This window comes from Carettochelys insculpta, chromosome 17 (genome assembly GCF_033958435.1).
Source record: "Carettochelys insculpta isolate YL-2023 chromosome 17, ASM3395843v1, whole genome shotgun sequence".
NCBI lineage: Eukaryota > Metazoa > Chordata > Testudines > Carettochelyidae > Carettochelys > Carettochelys insculpta.
The window spans coordinates 26,005,070-26,019,350 of record NC_134153.1 but is presented as its reverse complement, the minus strand read 5'-3'; the positions used below and the strand labels follow the sequence as shown (position 1 = coordinate 26,019,350).

The following is a 14,281-nucleotide window of genomic DNA, read 5'->3' as shown; positions in this document are numbered from 1 at the left end:
CAGTTTGCTGGTAGCCAGCAGATCCCTAATCAAATCCGTTCAGCTCACCAGGCAGAGGAGATTGCAGCTGGGGTCTCCCACAGCTTGGTCCGAATGCTCCAAGGGAGGCATCTGACCTCCAGGAGCCATTTTGTGTGGCAAACACTTGCCTAACTTATTCTCACTGGACCAGCATAGCCACATAAGACATCTGCCTCCAGGCAGCTGGGGATCGTATGCACAAATCAGTAGCTTTCTGCAGTGAAGACTTACGCCCCAAACTCAGAATCAGGCTGGCTTGGGATCCTCCTCTTCCCAGCACCAGCGCACTGGGGATACTGTCTTTTGTAGACTGCCTTGTGAGAAACCTCTCTTCCCCATCCGTTGTACAGGGAGCCTGGACCCCTAATTCAGGGTCCTGTTGTTGATCCAGTGATTTTCGGGGGGCCTCAAAGTGAGGCATTGTGATGCCAAAGTACCCGGGGTGGGGACATGGGCTGCCTAGATGAGGCAATAGCCAACATGTTGACAACTGTGACCCGTTGCTTGTACTGTGCACCTACTGTCCTTTATACAGGCTGTCAGTCACAGATGACTGTAGAGGGGAAGCCAGGGCTGATCATGAGCAGCTCGCCCATTTTTCAGGTGTACGCCTGAATCTATGCAGGGTGCAGAATGGTGATTAGAGAATGTCAGTTCATACGTTCTCATACGTGACCTCTTGTTTTAGTCTTGAGATGGGACATAGAATCACAGAACACTAGAACTGGAAGGGACCCTGAGGTCAGCGAGTCCAGGCCCCTGTCCTCCCAGCAGGACCAGGTACAATCTGCTACCCCAATAGATGTCTGTCTAACCTACTGCTAAATATCTCCAGCGATGGAGATTCCACAACCTCCCTAGGCAATTTATTCCAGTGTTTAACCACCCTGACAGGAAGTTTTTCCTAACGTCCAACCTAATGCTCCCTGGTTTTTTTTAACTTCACTGTTTGAACACAGAGCATCTTTGGAGCATCTTCTGTAAACAAGCCCCACATGGATCCAGTGTTACAGGGATTCTGTCCCCTCATGTTTGGGTCAAAAATTAGATTGGGGAGGGCTGTGATTTCCATTCTTGCAACTATTCTAGGGGTGCATTTGCACTGCTTTACCTACCCTGGTATAAAACAAAGCAGCAGAAATATAGCACTTTAAAGACTAACAAAATGATTTATTCGGTGATGAGCTTTCGTGGGACAGACCCACTTGATCCAGGACAGACCCATATTGATCTGAAGAAGTGGGTCTCTCCCACGAAAGCTCATCGCCAAATAAAATCATTTTGTTAGTCTTTAAAGTGCTACATTTCTGCAGTTTTGTTTTGTTTTGCTGGAGTACAGACTAACACGGCCACCTCTCTGGTGCCTTGGTATAGCTACGGTGGTTTGTATTTCAGCAGGGCTGAAGAGAAAATTCATGTTCTCCCTTGCCAACCTCATGCAGGGACTGGGGGGCATGAACTGATTAGCACTGGAGACTAAAGTCCTCCACTTTTTGAAGGGCACATACAGCAAAAGGGGTGAAACACACAAGCTTTCCCAAGCCACCCAGCCATGTCAAAGCTGCCCCATGGCACTTGACATGGTACATAAGGGGACCGCCCAGAACCACAAGTGTAGGAATGGGACAGAACTTCCTCCGCACCTGGATGCTCAAGACCAATAACACATCTCACCGTGTCATTCTGTACCATGGAGTGGCCATTTGTTCCTGCCCAACCCAGCCAGCAGGTTACAAACTGAAGCTGGAGGGCTAATGATCTTTGTAAAAGTGACCTGAGTTTCAGTCATCACAAATGCCATGCACACAAATCTCAGGGTGCCGATGTATCATTATTTCTATAATGCCAAAGGTCACTGTGGTACTTTGCCCAGCCCCAAAGAAGGTAAGAGGCCTCCTCCAGAAGTTCATGCACAGTGTATACAAAACACATTCTCAGCAATTAGACCTCCATGCCCCCAGGAAGTGACCATCACCTTTATCTGGTCAGGGAAACTGAGGCAGACAAGGTCACCCACTTGCCTACAAATCACACCCTACTGTTGTGGGTCCTGCTCTCACCTGTGCCTGATTTCCTGCCTCTTGGTCCTGCAGCTGAACTACTAGTTGTCCTCATGCTCCCCTCTCCCTGATCTCATCTCCTGCAGGGGAGAGATCATTCAGCTTAATAGCCTGTGCCTGGATTCAGCAAAGCAATCAAGCCTGTGTTTTATGTCCACCGAAGTCAATGAGCCTTAAGTAGGAGCTTAACGACACTGCTGAATCAGGGCCCCAGTGAGTATTTGGCGAGTCTGCAGAGGCCATTTGTGGCCCATTGGAGCATGCCTGTTACTAGCTGTCAGTGCTGCAGATGCAGAAAGCACATGGCCACAGCATATACAGCAGTTCTCAGCTTGAGAGGCACAAAGCAATCCCCATTGCCTCTGCTGGAGATGGGGATGACCTACCCAGTCCACAGGAGCGGGACGGGCAGAATACCCATACACAAAGCCCATGCAGTTCTGTGCTGCTCCAGTCATGTCGGTCTCGTCCCTTCTATTTTGTTCCTGCTTGCCCTCTCCAGAGAGGCAGGACTAGTCTCCTGCTCAGACAATCTGGCTAGTGGCTAAACAGCCATTAGGCACCGCTGCCTTCCCTGGAAAAGCACGAGCTCTCAAACCCAATACGGCATGTAGTCTAAACCTCTGTGGGTCCACCTCAGACTTCACTACCAAAGTCAGGCTGATGGAGCCCACCAGGAGGCAGATTTATGAATACATAGAGAAGGAGGGCTCTTCCCAGGGGAGAGCTTCCGACCAGCCCCTCCTGTATAGTATACGTATTACAAATCTGTGCAAACGATTCTCCTAGGTGCAGATGGGTAGAAAGCAACTAGCTGAAAAGTGCACTTGACTCATCCTGAAGGACATTCTCCCTCCAACATCCTTTCTCCTGCCAACCTGTCCCCCACCACTATAACCTGTGATGATGGATAGATAACACTCCCCCAGGAGGTGCAAGACAAAATAAGCCAGGACCTTAGACCTTACACGTGGCACTCACAGAACCAGAGCAGAATCCAGCGTGGAGTCTACAATCAGCACAGTAACATTTCCACCTAGGGTAGGCAAATGCCTTAGGTCCAATTTCACAGGACATGGGGGAAAGCCAGGAAAGGCAGTGGTGTGGGGTCCACTTTTTGACCTCTGGAGAAGACCGTGAGGAGCAGGTATAGTTGTCTCTCATGGGGGGCATTCTCCTAGACCCTCAGATTACATATTCCCCAAACTATTCCAAAATTTACATCCCACTTTTCATCCAGTATTTAGCACAATTTATTAAAAGATGGGTCTAGCAGGGAACATGTAGTTCAGAGAAGGAAAAATGAACAGTGTCTTGCCAAAGAGAATACTTCTGTGTTCTCCTTTTCCCCTTCTCTACTTAAAAAAAACATAAGGCTGAGGAAACCCACAATCCTTCAGGATAAGATCAGTGTCCTTGACGTGTGGCTCTGTTTTAACGTGCCCAAGATCTGCCGAGCTTTCTCTTGCATGAGGATCTGGTCTCGGGTTCCACCGCAAGCCACGACTTTCCACGCTCTGGACATCTAGTGTGGAGGGGGGAGAAGAGAGAGAGATTTTAAGCCAGGCTTGTAAATTAAGAGCTGGCTGGCTCTGGACAACTGTAAATACCTCAGAACAAGAGCCCAGTCCTTCAACGCATATCATCCAAATTGAACTGACCCATTCCTATAGCCTCCCAGCAACTCAGGGCTGTAAACCCCACTTGCCTCAGTAGTCAGCAGCCTGACTGTAAAGGGTCTGAGGAGCTGAGCCCCCTGGAAGGAGCCTGGCTCCCACTGGCCCCAGATCACATTGGTGGCACAGTGCAGCAGCCCATGTTCCCGTCCCAGCCCCATGGCTCTCAGTTAAAGATGAGAGGATGGGCACTTGGGAGAAGCTGTGCCACCTGTATCTGCCAGGGACAGCTGGGGGCAGATTCTCCAATGAGCTTGAACATTGCTCAGCACAGGGTGTGAAGGTGAATGGGGCTTCGTGCCCCCTTTGCCCAGCCCCACTCTCGGGCTGCAGCACAGGTGAGAGAAGTCTGAGGGCTGCCCTAATTGGGGCTCAGCTGCTGACAGCCCTGGGGCAGCTGCAGCCTCTTGCAACAGGCAGAGGGTGATGACAGAGGCCTCACAGTGTGCGGCCTGGAGCTGTGATTTGCCTGGTGGTAGTCTAGAGCGCGGGAATTCCCTGCTCGCTGGGCCATGAGCGCTAGCTCCTCTGCACTGGGAAAACCAAGCGAATCAGGCCTGAGAGTGCTGCCCGTGTTACCAGGAAAGCAGCCACTGCCGCAGCACGAGAGGCTCGCCACCCAGCTACGGCTCAGCTGTCAGTGCCTTTACTTGGGGCTAATTTAATTTTAGCCCACCATTTTACTTAACGTCCTCAGCACAGTCTCTCCGACTGCTAGTGACTCCAAGAGAGCGCTGAAGTAAACCCTGAGAGCCCGATACTGCGATGCTGGCTCTCTGTGTGGGCAGGTGGGATTTCACGAGGCACACAGAGACTCTTGAGCCTGTTCAGATAGCAGGGGCTCATCACCTCCCTCCAGGCCCCCAGCTCCCCTGTTGCTTTCAAGACATTTCATTCCTTCCTGCACCTTCCAAACTTCAGCTCGAAGTTGTTTACACAGCTCTGTCAGTGGCAAGAGAAACACGTTCCCACCCCAGGCCAAGAGACGTGGGTTATGAAACAGAGAGATTACCCGCAGGCAGGGGGTTGCTGGGTGAGCGGGAGGAGGGCTGCAATTAAGGACAGTTCGTTCATCTCACGAAAAAGCTTTTACTACAGACGGCTCTCGTCCAGCGACAAACCTCTGAGAAGAAACCAGCCCTTCTGGCTGACATCTTGCTGGAGACCAAGCATCAGAAGTCAAGAAGGAGGGCTGAGAAGTTAATCACTTGTATTTGCACTGATCTCAATGCATCTAAAGCCTAAGCTATACTTCCTGCATCCCCGAGAGATGAGGATGTATCATAGCCCCATTGCACAGATGAACAAACAGCTGTTGGAGTGGTTCAGTCAGCTGCCCCAAGACCAACAGTGGCAGAATCACGACCTGAACCCAGAAGCCCTGACTCCCAACCGGGGCTGGTAAAGGCCTGCCAAGCTGTCTAATGAAGCATGCAGAGGGAGAGACGCAAATGCATCTCTGAGAGTTGCCATCTAACAAGTACTCTCCAGAAAAGGTTGGTTCTGTGCAAGTGTCGGCCAAATGCAGAGCTATTAACAGTTTCTCCAAAGCTGGCTGAGCCCCAGCAGAAAAAGGAGCAAGCAAAGGTCTTTAAACTACCCTTTGCTCGCTGATAGCTGGACAAGAGTGCAGTCCTCTCTGCAACCAGTGCCTGTGTGTGGTCTCACAGGTCTGTGCCTACCCGAGCAGCTTCTTACTGCTGCACCTCCAGCTGCAGGAACCTTCATGCATTTTAAGCCACTGAGTTAACTGGCCCTGCTCCAAACAGGTCTAGAGGACACTGACTGGGACCCTCACTTAGTTCTCTGTTACCGGCACAGGGGTGCTCTTGGGTGCTGCAGGAACACAGACAATTGGGGTCTGCTGCTGCCAGCAGCGGTGGGACTGCAGCGGCAGGAGTGCAATGGTGGTAAAATCAAGTAAGTTGCTGGAGTAGGCGAGGGCTCGGCTTGTCTCGCTCACTAGAGAGCCGCAGCCAGACTCCAGCGCCCCCACGGAAGTGGAGTGCAGAGCTTCCTAAGGAGATCACCAGCAGAGATCAGACAGAAGAATTCTACCCCTCCTGCTCCTCAGCCGCCATACACCACGACAGCCAGGTCTCTGCTTGCCCAGCACTGGGCTTCAGGCCAGGTGGTCAGCATTGACGGACAGACCTATTGTGCCTCAGTTTATTCTGAAATAAAGCGCCGTAAAGAGAAAAGGAACCATGGGCACAGCGAACGACGGGGACTGCCTGAGCCGCGAGGACCTGGCTGGCTGCCTCCACCACTGGCACAGCACACCACATGCCACTCAGCTGCTTCCCCTCACCTGTGACTGCTTCCACCTCCAACAATGCACAAAGTCACCCCTAGGCCCCACAACCCACTTCACAGCTAAGCACAGGGCTCAGCGCCTCCTGCTGGGAATAGCTGGTTAATACCCCTTTGGAAAGCCCCTATCACACGGCTGGTGCTCTGCGAACAGAGCGTGCTTAGCACTTCCTAAGCAGGGAACAGACCGCTGGACTCTTGCCTCTCGCAAGCCCTAGGCAGGAGGTGGGGGGATGGGGCAGGCCATGCTAACTGGAGCAGCGCTGCTACCACAGTCAATTCCACAGGTAAAGTTCCCCCTGAGAACGCTCAGGTGTGGGACTTGCACTAGCAGTCAGCACAGTCCTTCAAGCCTCTCCTCCTACTCCCAGTGCACTCACACTCAGAATTACAGCCGGCATCTATTTGAGATCACACAACAGCGGACATTTAAGTCTGCAGCTAGACCAGCCTGTAACATCCCCAACAAAGGAACTTCCACACTCTGCAAACGAGGGCTGGCCCAACTAACACGGTAGATAAAAATCGATGATTTTTTTTCCTAATTAAAAAAAAAAAAAATCAACTTCCCCAGTTTTCAATATTTTTACATCCACAACAAAATACTAAATTTCTCATTTAAAAGTAACAGCTACAACTATACCTCACCACAGTGATGCTGTACCTACACTTACAGGCTCATGAAAATGAAAGACACGAGTTGGATTGTTTTTGTTCCATGCTTACGTGGTTGTAGAACTAGGCCAAGCACGGCGGAGGAGTTACTTAAAAAGACACAACATACAGGGAAGGACAGACGCATCTTAACAAGGAAGAGTGGACTGGACTGGAAAGAAAAAGGACAGACATTTTTCAAGAGCACTCAGAACTTTCTATCTTCCCCCACACCTTTACCACAGAAAAACTGTCACGGCTTCTGGTGTAAGAGAGTTCCTTACCGGGAATATTTCAGAGAAATTCATTCCCTGGGTAACAAAGGAAAACATGTCAAGTGTAAGCCGAGCAAGATGATGATGCAGGGTCTAGCTGCAAGCATGAAACATCATAAGGAAAACTGCTTTTTGGGAGAAAATGATGTGGATGAAGATGTGAACATGCCTGAGTGAATCAACTCGTTATTAACTTAAGCAATTCATTTTGCAATGGATCATTCTTCAAGACTCTCTTTCAGTATTAGTATCAGAGAGGTAGCCGTGTTAGTCTGTAGCTTTGAGAACAAGAAGAAGTCCTGTGGCACCTTATGGACTAACAGATATTTTGGAGCATCAGCTTTCATGGGCAAAGACCTGCTTCATCAGATGCAGATTTCAGTATTAGTGTGACTTGAGAAGTAAATTCCCAAGCTGTTTGCTGTACTGGATGTTGCTAGAAAAAAAAAAAAGTTTAGCTTAGCTAATCCTAATGGCTTGTTCAATTAGTTGACTAGGTTTAGAATCTATCACTCAAGCACACGATGCAGAAGGCCGCAGTAAGAGAAATCTAGAGTTGCCAATTGCCACTGTCATCTTCTTATTTTATATTATATGATGCACCTTATTCTGGAACATCAGGACAACAGACCACAATGGCTGGCCACAATGATGCCATAAGTCTATTTTCTATTTTACTGCGGCATCACTCAGCTTTTCCCAAAGGACCCCATTCGGTACTGGTTTTCTCAAGAAACACAAGTGCCAGTGAGCTGAATGGGGCTTATTCCAAAGTCAGTCCTAGCTTTTTGGTAAGTTGATTTAAATCAACCATTACTTTTGGTGATTTTAATCAATACTTTAAACCAATCTACCCTGCCAGCTAACCCAGCACCTCAGCTCTGCCGAAGGCCAATGGCTCTTTGCAGGAAGGCGGGAACCAAGGCGAACCTGCGAAAGGGAACCTACCTTGCCCAACCAATGATCAGTGCAGGCCCCAAAGCACAAAGACCCAGAGTGCCTGCTAGTGCAGCTCTCACGGCTTTGTGCCCAACCGTTTCCTGAAGCTCACTAAGCCATTTGCCTCAGTCTAGTCCAAGTGTCACACCAGAGATGTCGCTGCAGGGGAGCCAGTGGAGACTCCAGGGCTAGGGGAGCACTGAGCCCTGCACCTAAAAAGCAGGATATGGGTGTGTTTTGGGGGGAAAAACCCAAAGCTTCCATGGAACTAGGGGTTCAGGAGGGAGCAAACTGCCCAGGAAATCACGGCAGAACCGGGACCAGATTGCAGAACTCCACATGGCCAATCCCACATCTCACCCACCCTTCCTGCCCCAAGCAAGGAACTTTGGCTGAAGTTTTTTAGAAGTCTCCATTCATTTCAGGTGCAAGGCTGAGCTGCCCCAGACCTGCCGGTGAGAGATGCTGAGCTGACAGCGCTTTGGTGAGTCTTCTGCAGCATGCTGGTTTCCTAGGGCTCTTCTCCCCTTCCTCTTTCCCCCTATGACATCACATTGCCCCACCTACCATCAACATCCCCACACCCTGACTGGCCAGGGCTCCTGGTCAGTGCTTGAAACCCAAGGCCTGGGGGAGTAGAGGGTCACCAACATGCATCTTCCCACTGCCCTTTTTTTAACCCCCTCAATATGTTCCCCAGCCTGGAAGCACCAAGGGGATCATCAGCATCAGTGAGAGGCTGATGAGACAGTTTATACCCCCGGGGCTGTCTTCACAGGCCCAAAGTGGATCATGAACACAGCTAGCTGGAAAACAGACTGTCCAACCCACAGTTTTAGAAAAACAACAAACAGTGCACCTTGAAATGGGGCCAAAACCCAAACCTCCAAAGATTTCAGGACACAGAATTCTGGAAGTGTGTTTGTTTTGGGTCAATCAAAATACTTCAGCTCTGGTGGGAACCTCTGCCTTGAGATCCAGAACAAGTGATCCTGGGATCACCATTTGCAATGACTACTCTGGATGGCTGAATGCCGCAAGGCACCAGGGTAATGGGGAGACAGATTACCTTGCTTTAGAAGGAAGCATGGGGGTCCCTTCAGCTCCTGGGACCAACAGACAGAGCTGCACAGAAGTGCAAGCTAGGCTTCCCACAGGCCTGGAGGCTGGCCGTGCAGGGGGAGAATGGGTCACTGCAACAGAAGCCCCATGCAGCATGGCTATCCCTGGCCCAGACCATTTACACCAGTTTCTCGGTCCCTCAGCTTGAGCCCTGAGAGCCAGTCAGCAGCCCAGGCTCAGAGACTTGCTGTGGGGTTTTATCACAGCCTAAACACAGTGACCAAGGCAAAGCTCGGCACATGACGCGAGCAGCAGTAGCGTGGGCATTCTGAGCTGCCATGCTGTTCTCCAGAGACACCGCTCTCTGCGCTGACTCCTTTCACCAGCACAGGGGGGACCGGGCTTTTACAACCCACTGAGCCTTTTGCGTGGATGGCATTTACCGGAGCGGGTGGTCTGAACTGGCTTGGGATCTTCCTGCAGGATGAAGTCTTCTCAGTCTTCACCTGCACGAATCCCCTGTTGAGCAAACCGCTGTCATCCTTGTTGCTTGAGGAGGAAATGTTGAGAGATCTTGAGAGGACGCTCACGGGCTGCAGGGGAAAACAAAACCAAACCAAACCCCCATACATACCAAGAAAACAGTGAATTTGCTCCCTTACACTGGGAAAGGCCACTTGACTAGACCCATTAAATTGTGCTCCTGCGGTCTCCCATCCAGGATATACACTGTGCTAGTGAGGATGCTAGCAAGGCTCTGCATGCCGGGGAAGTAATCAGAATGTCTCCAAGGGATTACTTCACATTGGGGTCATTTTTCCAGTCCTGGAGCAGAGCTCTGTGCAGCTCCAAAGCCTGTCTCTTCCACCAGAAGTGGGTCCATTAAAACCAGGGGTTCTCGAAGAGCTTTTGCTGAGATCCCCTATGAAAACTGTTCAGGTTGTGACAACCCTCCCCCCGTAATCTCATGCAGCTGTGTGCAGTGCCACCTTCAGCACTGGGCACCCAGCTAGCAGCTGCCACTCTCAAGACCCCCCTTCAATAGCCATCACTCCCTTTTGGGTTGGGATCCCAGCGTGAGAGAGATGCTGCATTAACAGAAACATCCTTGCCCAACCTGTCTCTTGGCAAGGCTATGCCTAACAGCACCTGGGAGAGAGCTCCCAGCCTAGCAGGCCTTGCCCGGGCGTGCTAGATGCAGCTGTGCGCACGGTGCCGTAACCTTCAAACGCCTCCCACTCAGGCCACAGCCTCTATGTGGCTATTTTCAATGTGCTAGCAGCCAGCCCTCTACTGTAAGGCCTGGCCCAAGGCTGGGAGGCTAGTGTAGTCTAGACACATCCTCAGACCTACCGAGTGGAAATTTATTCATCATGCCCATTTAAAGAATTCACTTCCACTCAGCGTGTCAGTTTCGAAACTCCCTTGGCTCTTTGCGCCATCCAAACGCCGCGGTACTGGGCGAGCACGCCGGAGCCATAAAATTAAACTGGCCCGCCGCCGTCCAGTGTCCAAGCCAAGCACAGTGAGAGGGAGTATTTAATGGTGAGAGTCAGTCCAATGATCATTTCCCCCGTCAGGGCAGCCTCAGGGTCATTTGCTCTCTGCTTGAGATTATTGTGTTTTTAAAACACACAGGCTGACCCCCTCTGTGACACCTAAAGCGCCAGGCGACAGAGTGAAGTCCACCAGATTTCACAGCTGTCCTCGGACATTGCTGCTTGCTCCTGTTTCAGACGTCTGCAGGGGAATCCAAGCAGCAGCCAGTCAACATCCCCCTCACATCTTCCGCTACACCCCCACAGACTTGTCTTATCACATGAGCACAATTCTCACAGCACCTGCGTCTGGCTCTCCCGCCCCACCCTCCTCTGAGCACCCCTGACCTGAGCTCTTCTGAAGCAGATGGGCTTGGGCATGGTGGACACAGTCAACTTCACATCCTCATCCACAATGTCCAAGGCAAGGGACTTCCTGACTTTCTTGATGGGACTCCTGTGCAGCTGGGAAACACGAGAGAAGCAAAGCAGGCAACTGTCAGTGCTGGCCTGAAGCGGAGGCAGAGCCACAGCAGTGGGGAAAATGGGGGTTTGTGCTGCACCTTCTAGTCTCGATGGGTGACCAATATATGGAACTGTCTGGGCCTGGGGGGCCACGGATCACGGGGACCTGATGGCATTAAAACACTTCCTACGAATTTCACTGTGACAGAGAAGACCAGAGCAGAGCAGAGAGCCGCCTCCCTGCTCCCCCTCACTACGCCAGGGACAGCCCTGGAGCGCCTCGGAGAACCACCCCTTTGTGCCACCCAGTGCTTGGCCTCCCTGCCAGAGGGCGGGACGGCTCATGGGGAGATGCGGGTGCCAGTCCACAGAAACCCACCAGCACGTTATGTGCAAGCCAGCCCTTTACAACAACCCCTTCAGTGCTACCCGGGGCAGCAACCCAAACGCAAACGGCGGCACGTCCCTTCCCACCCCCAGGAGCCATCCAATCCCCTGGGTTCAGACGTTCAGGACGAACCCATCTCTCTTCTGAGGGAGCCTCAAGCCGTCAGACCAACTGTGCCAGAGGCAGAGTGCAGACCTGGAAAGGTTGGGCTGGATGTGAGCAGGCGGGTGCCAGTGCCAGCACCAGTGTGGGCAGCAAGGCACATCATGTCTGGCAGCAGCAGAGGGTGTGAATGATGTGCTGGGTCTTTACTGTGACCATCCCAGCCCGAGCGAGGGCGTCTGCTCTTTTACCAGTACGGTTTCTAACCTGGGGAGCAACAGCCCGGGCCAGGCAAGGATGGGAAGGGCAGCAGAGCAGGCCTGGCCGGGACAGAATTCGGCTGGAGATCTGGGCTAACATGCCAAGCCTTGGGAAAAGGGCCAGGGGATCTTTACTCCACACAGCCCACAGAACCTCAGTTTTAAGTCTGAGCTGAGAAATGGCAACACCAAAGCCCCTAGTCCCAGGCACAGTGCTGGGGCCTTTGGTCTGGATGGCTCAGGCCACGATCCAGAAGCACGGTTCACACGCCAGTAGCCCACTGACTGCTCAAGCGCTGAAAGTTAAACCCATGAGCAAATGGCCTCCAGAATCAGCTCTGAGCAGGAAGGGAGCCCCAGTTACATCACCAGCTTCCCTGCAGCACTGGGGATTTCCTCCGACACTCCAGCCCAGACCCTGCACGGGGAAGCAGCTGTCAACCGACACACTCACTCCTTGTTTCCTCTTCTGTTTCTCAGGCTTCACATCATCCTCTATGATCAACTCTATGCCAGTTTCGCTTCGGAGCACTTCCTTCAAGTCTTCTTCCAGGTGAGGGGTCTGCGGCTGGAGCGAAGAACACAGCACAGGTGACATTTACAGGTGAACCTGTGCTAAGGCTGCCAATTACACCAGCAGCGTAGACATCCCACTGCGACTCCGACTGCAGGGCCATGGTTCATTTCTTTGTGTGAGTGACACAAGAGCTCCACTAGCCTGGCCTCTGCATAGGACCGGGATGCAGTGGGGGTTCTGGACCCCACAGCAGAAGTTTCAGGAGAACATGTGCATTGAAAATCTTCTAGACAAGTTGAGCAGAAAAGGGGTGTGGGGCTCACAGTCTGGCTTCCCACCTGGTTATTCTGAAATAGGTCCCAGATTTGCACTTGATGGGGAGTCCCAACAACCGCCGGCCCCACGAAAGAAAGACTATTTGGTCTGTTTCTCCTGAGGCTCACACAGGAACCAAAAGCTGCAGCATGAACACAGCCCAGTTTGGCAGCCCTTTATTTACTCTGCCATTTTAAAACAGCATTCCCTAAGGCCACCCCACCTCAGCCAAAGCAATTGCCAACACCCACACACCCTGGAACTGTTAGCAATGCAAAGAGAAATGCACAAAGACTGGCTGAGTGGCCCTTTTGCAGCACACGTCTCAGGACCCCTCTGCAGACAGGTCGTGCCAGAACACTGAAGGATGGACATGTGATTTTGGTGAACATTCAGACGGAAGCAAGGCATGCGTGCGTGCGTGCGTGCGCGCGCGTCTTTTCTGATTCTAATCATCACCTCAGCACAGCTGACAACGCTCGGAGGGGCACGCATGCCCGTTCAATACGCACCAGTGGCCGCATGGCGCCGTACTTCTCCAGGGCGTTCTTGAAAGGTGTGGGCGTGTGGGGTGTGTTGTCCGCTATGTATTTCTGATCTGGGGTGACAAACCTACCAGCAGAGAGAGAGAGTCGTTCAGAAGCATGGCACACAGTTGTCCCCCAAGCACTCTCCCCCACATGAGGTGGAAGTATCCTCTGCTCCCCCAGCCGGAGGGCTGCGCTGCGTAGCCAGAAACGCCCTGATACCCGGACGCTGGAACTGGGCAGGGTCTGACATCACAATAGCCAGGCTAACTGACCCTGCCCGGTTGGGCGTGCTGGAGGGGCTTGGCGGGGGAGAAAAGCAGGTGCTAAAGACACCAGAACAGCTGACCCCCCCCTCACTCTTCAGTCCCAAGGTGGGGGATACACGGGCACACGGCTTCCCACCCACAGCCCTTCCCTCCCCTCTCCACCCATCTCACTCTGATCTTGGGTGCAGAGCGCACATGGCTGCAGGACAGACTGGCTCAGGCCAGGCCATGAAAGGCCCTGGCTACATGGGGGAAGCTGACCAGCCTCTCCACATGTGCCTTCGTCACTAGAAATGTTCTAGCCCACAGGTGACCCATTTTAAGGGGGTCACCAGGGCTGAAGCCCAACCTTAAACCCCACTGCTTGGGGCTGAAGCCAAAGGCTAGAGGCTTTGGCCCTGGCTGGTGGGGGCTTGGGCTTTGGCCCCAGCTCCCAGGGTCAGATAGTAATTTTTGTCATCGGGGATGCGGGTGATGGGGTGTGTGCAGTGAAGCTCCAGCCCTCTCTATAGGCAGATACTTTCACTCCAGCAGGTTCAGCACACAGTTCGCCATGAGAACATGTGAAAATGCTCCAGAAAACCAGAATAAACTTGAGGGCTTGAAAACTAGCCACTCCCCACTCTTGCAGTCCCTTCATTGCTCCCCAGAGGGCACCATTCCTGGGCCAGGCCAGCCTCCCTGCCGCGTGAGCAAGCTGAGACGGGACGGGGAGAGAGGAGCATGACTTACGCTGAGTTCTTCTGGTGCAGCGGGGTCTTGTCCCTGTGCAGCGGGGTGGTGACTATCACCTTCTGACTGCACACAGGCGTGGAGGTCAGGGACGGGTTCTCCAACTCCAGCGTGTCCTGCTTGGTCCAGAAGTTTAAGAACTGCCAAGCGAGGGACAGAAAGAAACAG

General features: G+C 52.3%; 1 protein-coding gene across 4 annotated transcripts in view; it reads right to left on the bottom strand.

Annotated features, from left to right (window-relative positions):
* Nucleotides 1-3,303: 3,303 nt before the first annotated feature.
* MYBL2 (MYB proto-oncogene like 2) overlaps nucleotides 3,304-14,281 on the bottom strand; it is a 37,196-nt gene continuing 26,218 nt past the window's right edge. For all 4 annotated transcript variants that reach the window (XM_075011996.1, XM_075011997.1, XM_075011998.1 and 1 more), the window contains exons 9-14: nucleotides 14,114-14,253; nucleotides 13,098-13,197; nucleotides 12,208-12,321; nucleotides 10,887-11,003; nucleotides 9,444-9,593; nucleotides 3,304-3,606 (exon numbers count right to left, since the gene is read on the bottom strand). In XM_075011996.1, coding sequence (XP_074868097.1) covers nucleotides 3,478-3,606; nucleotides 9,444-9,593; nucleotides 10,887-11,003; nucleotides 12,208-12,321; nucleotides 13,098-13,197; nucleotides 14,114-14,253 — 750 coding nt within the window. In that variant the 3' untranslated portion in view covers nucleotides 3,304-3,477. The remainder of the gene's footprint in view (nucleotides 3,607-9,443; nucleotides 9,594-10,886; nucleotides 11,004-12,207; nucleotides 12,322-13,097; nucleotides 13,198-14,113; nucleotides 14,254-14,281) is intronic.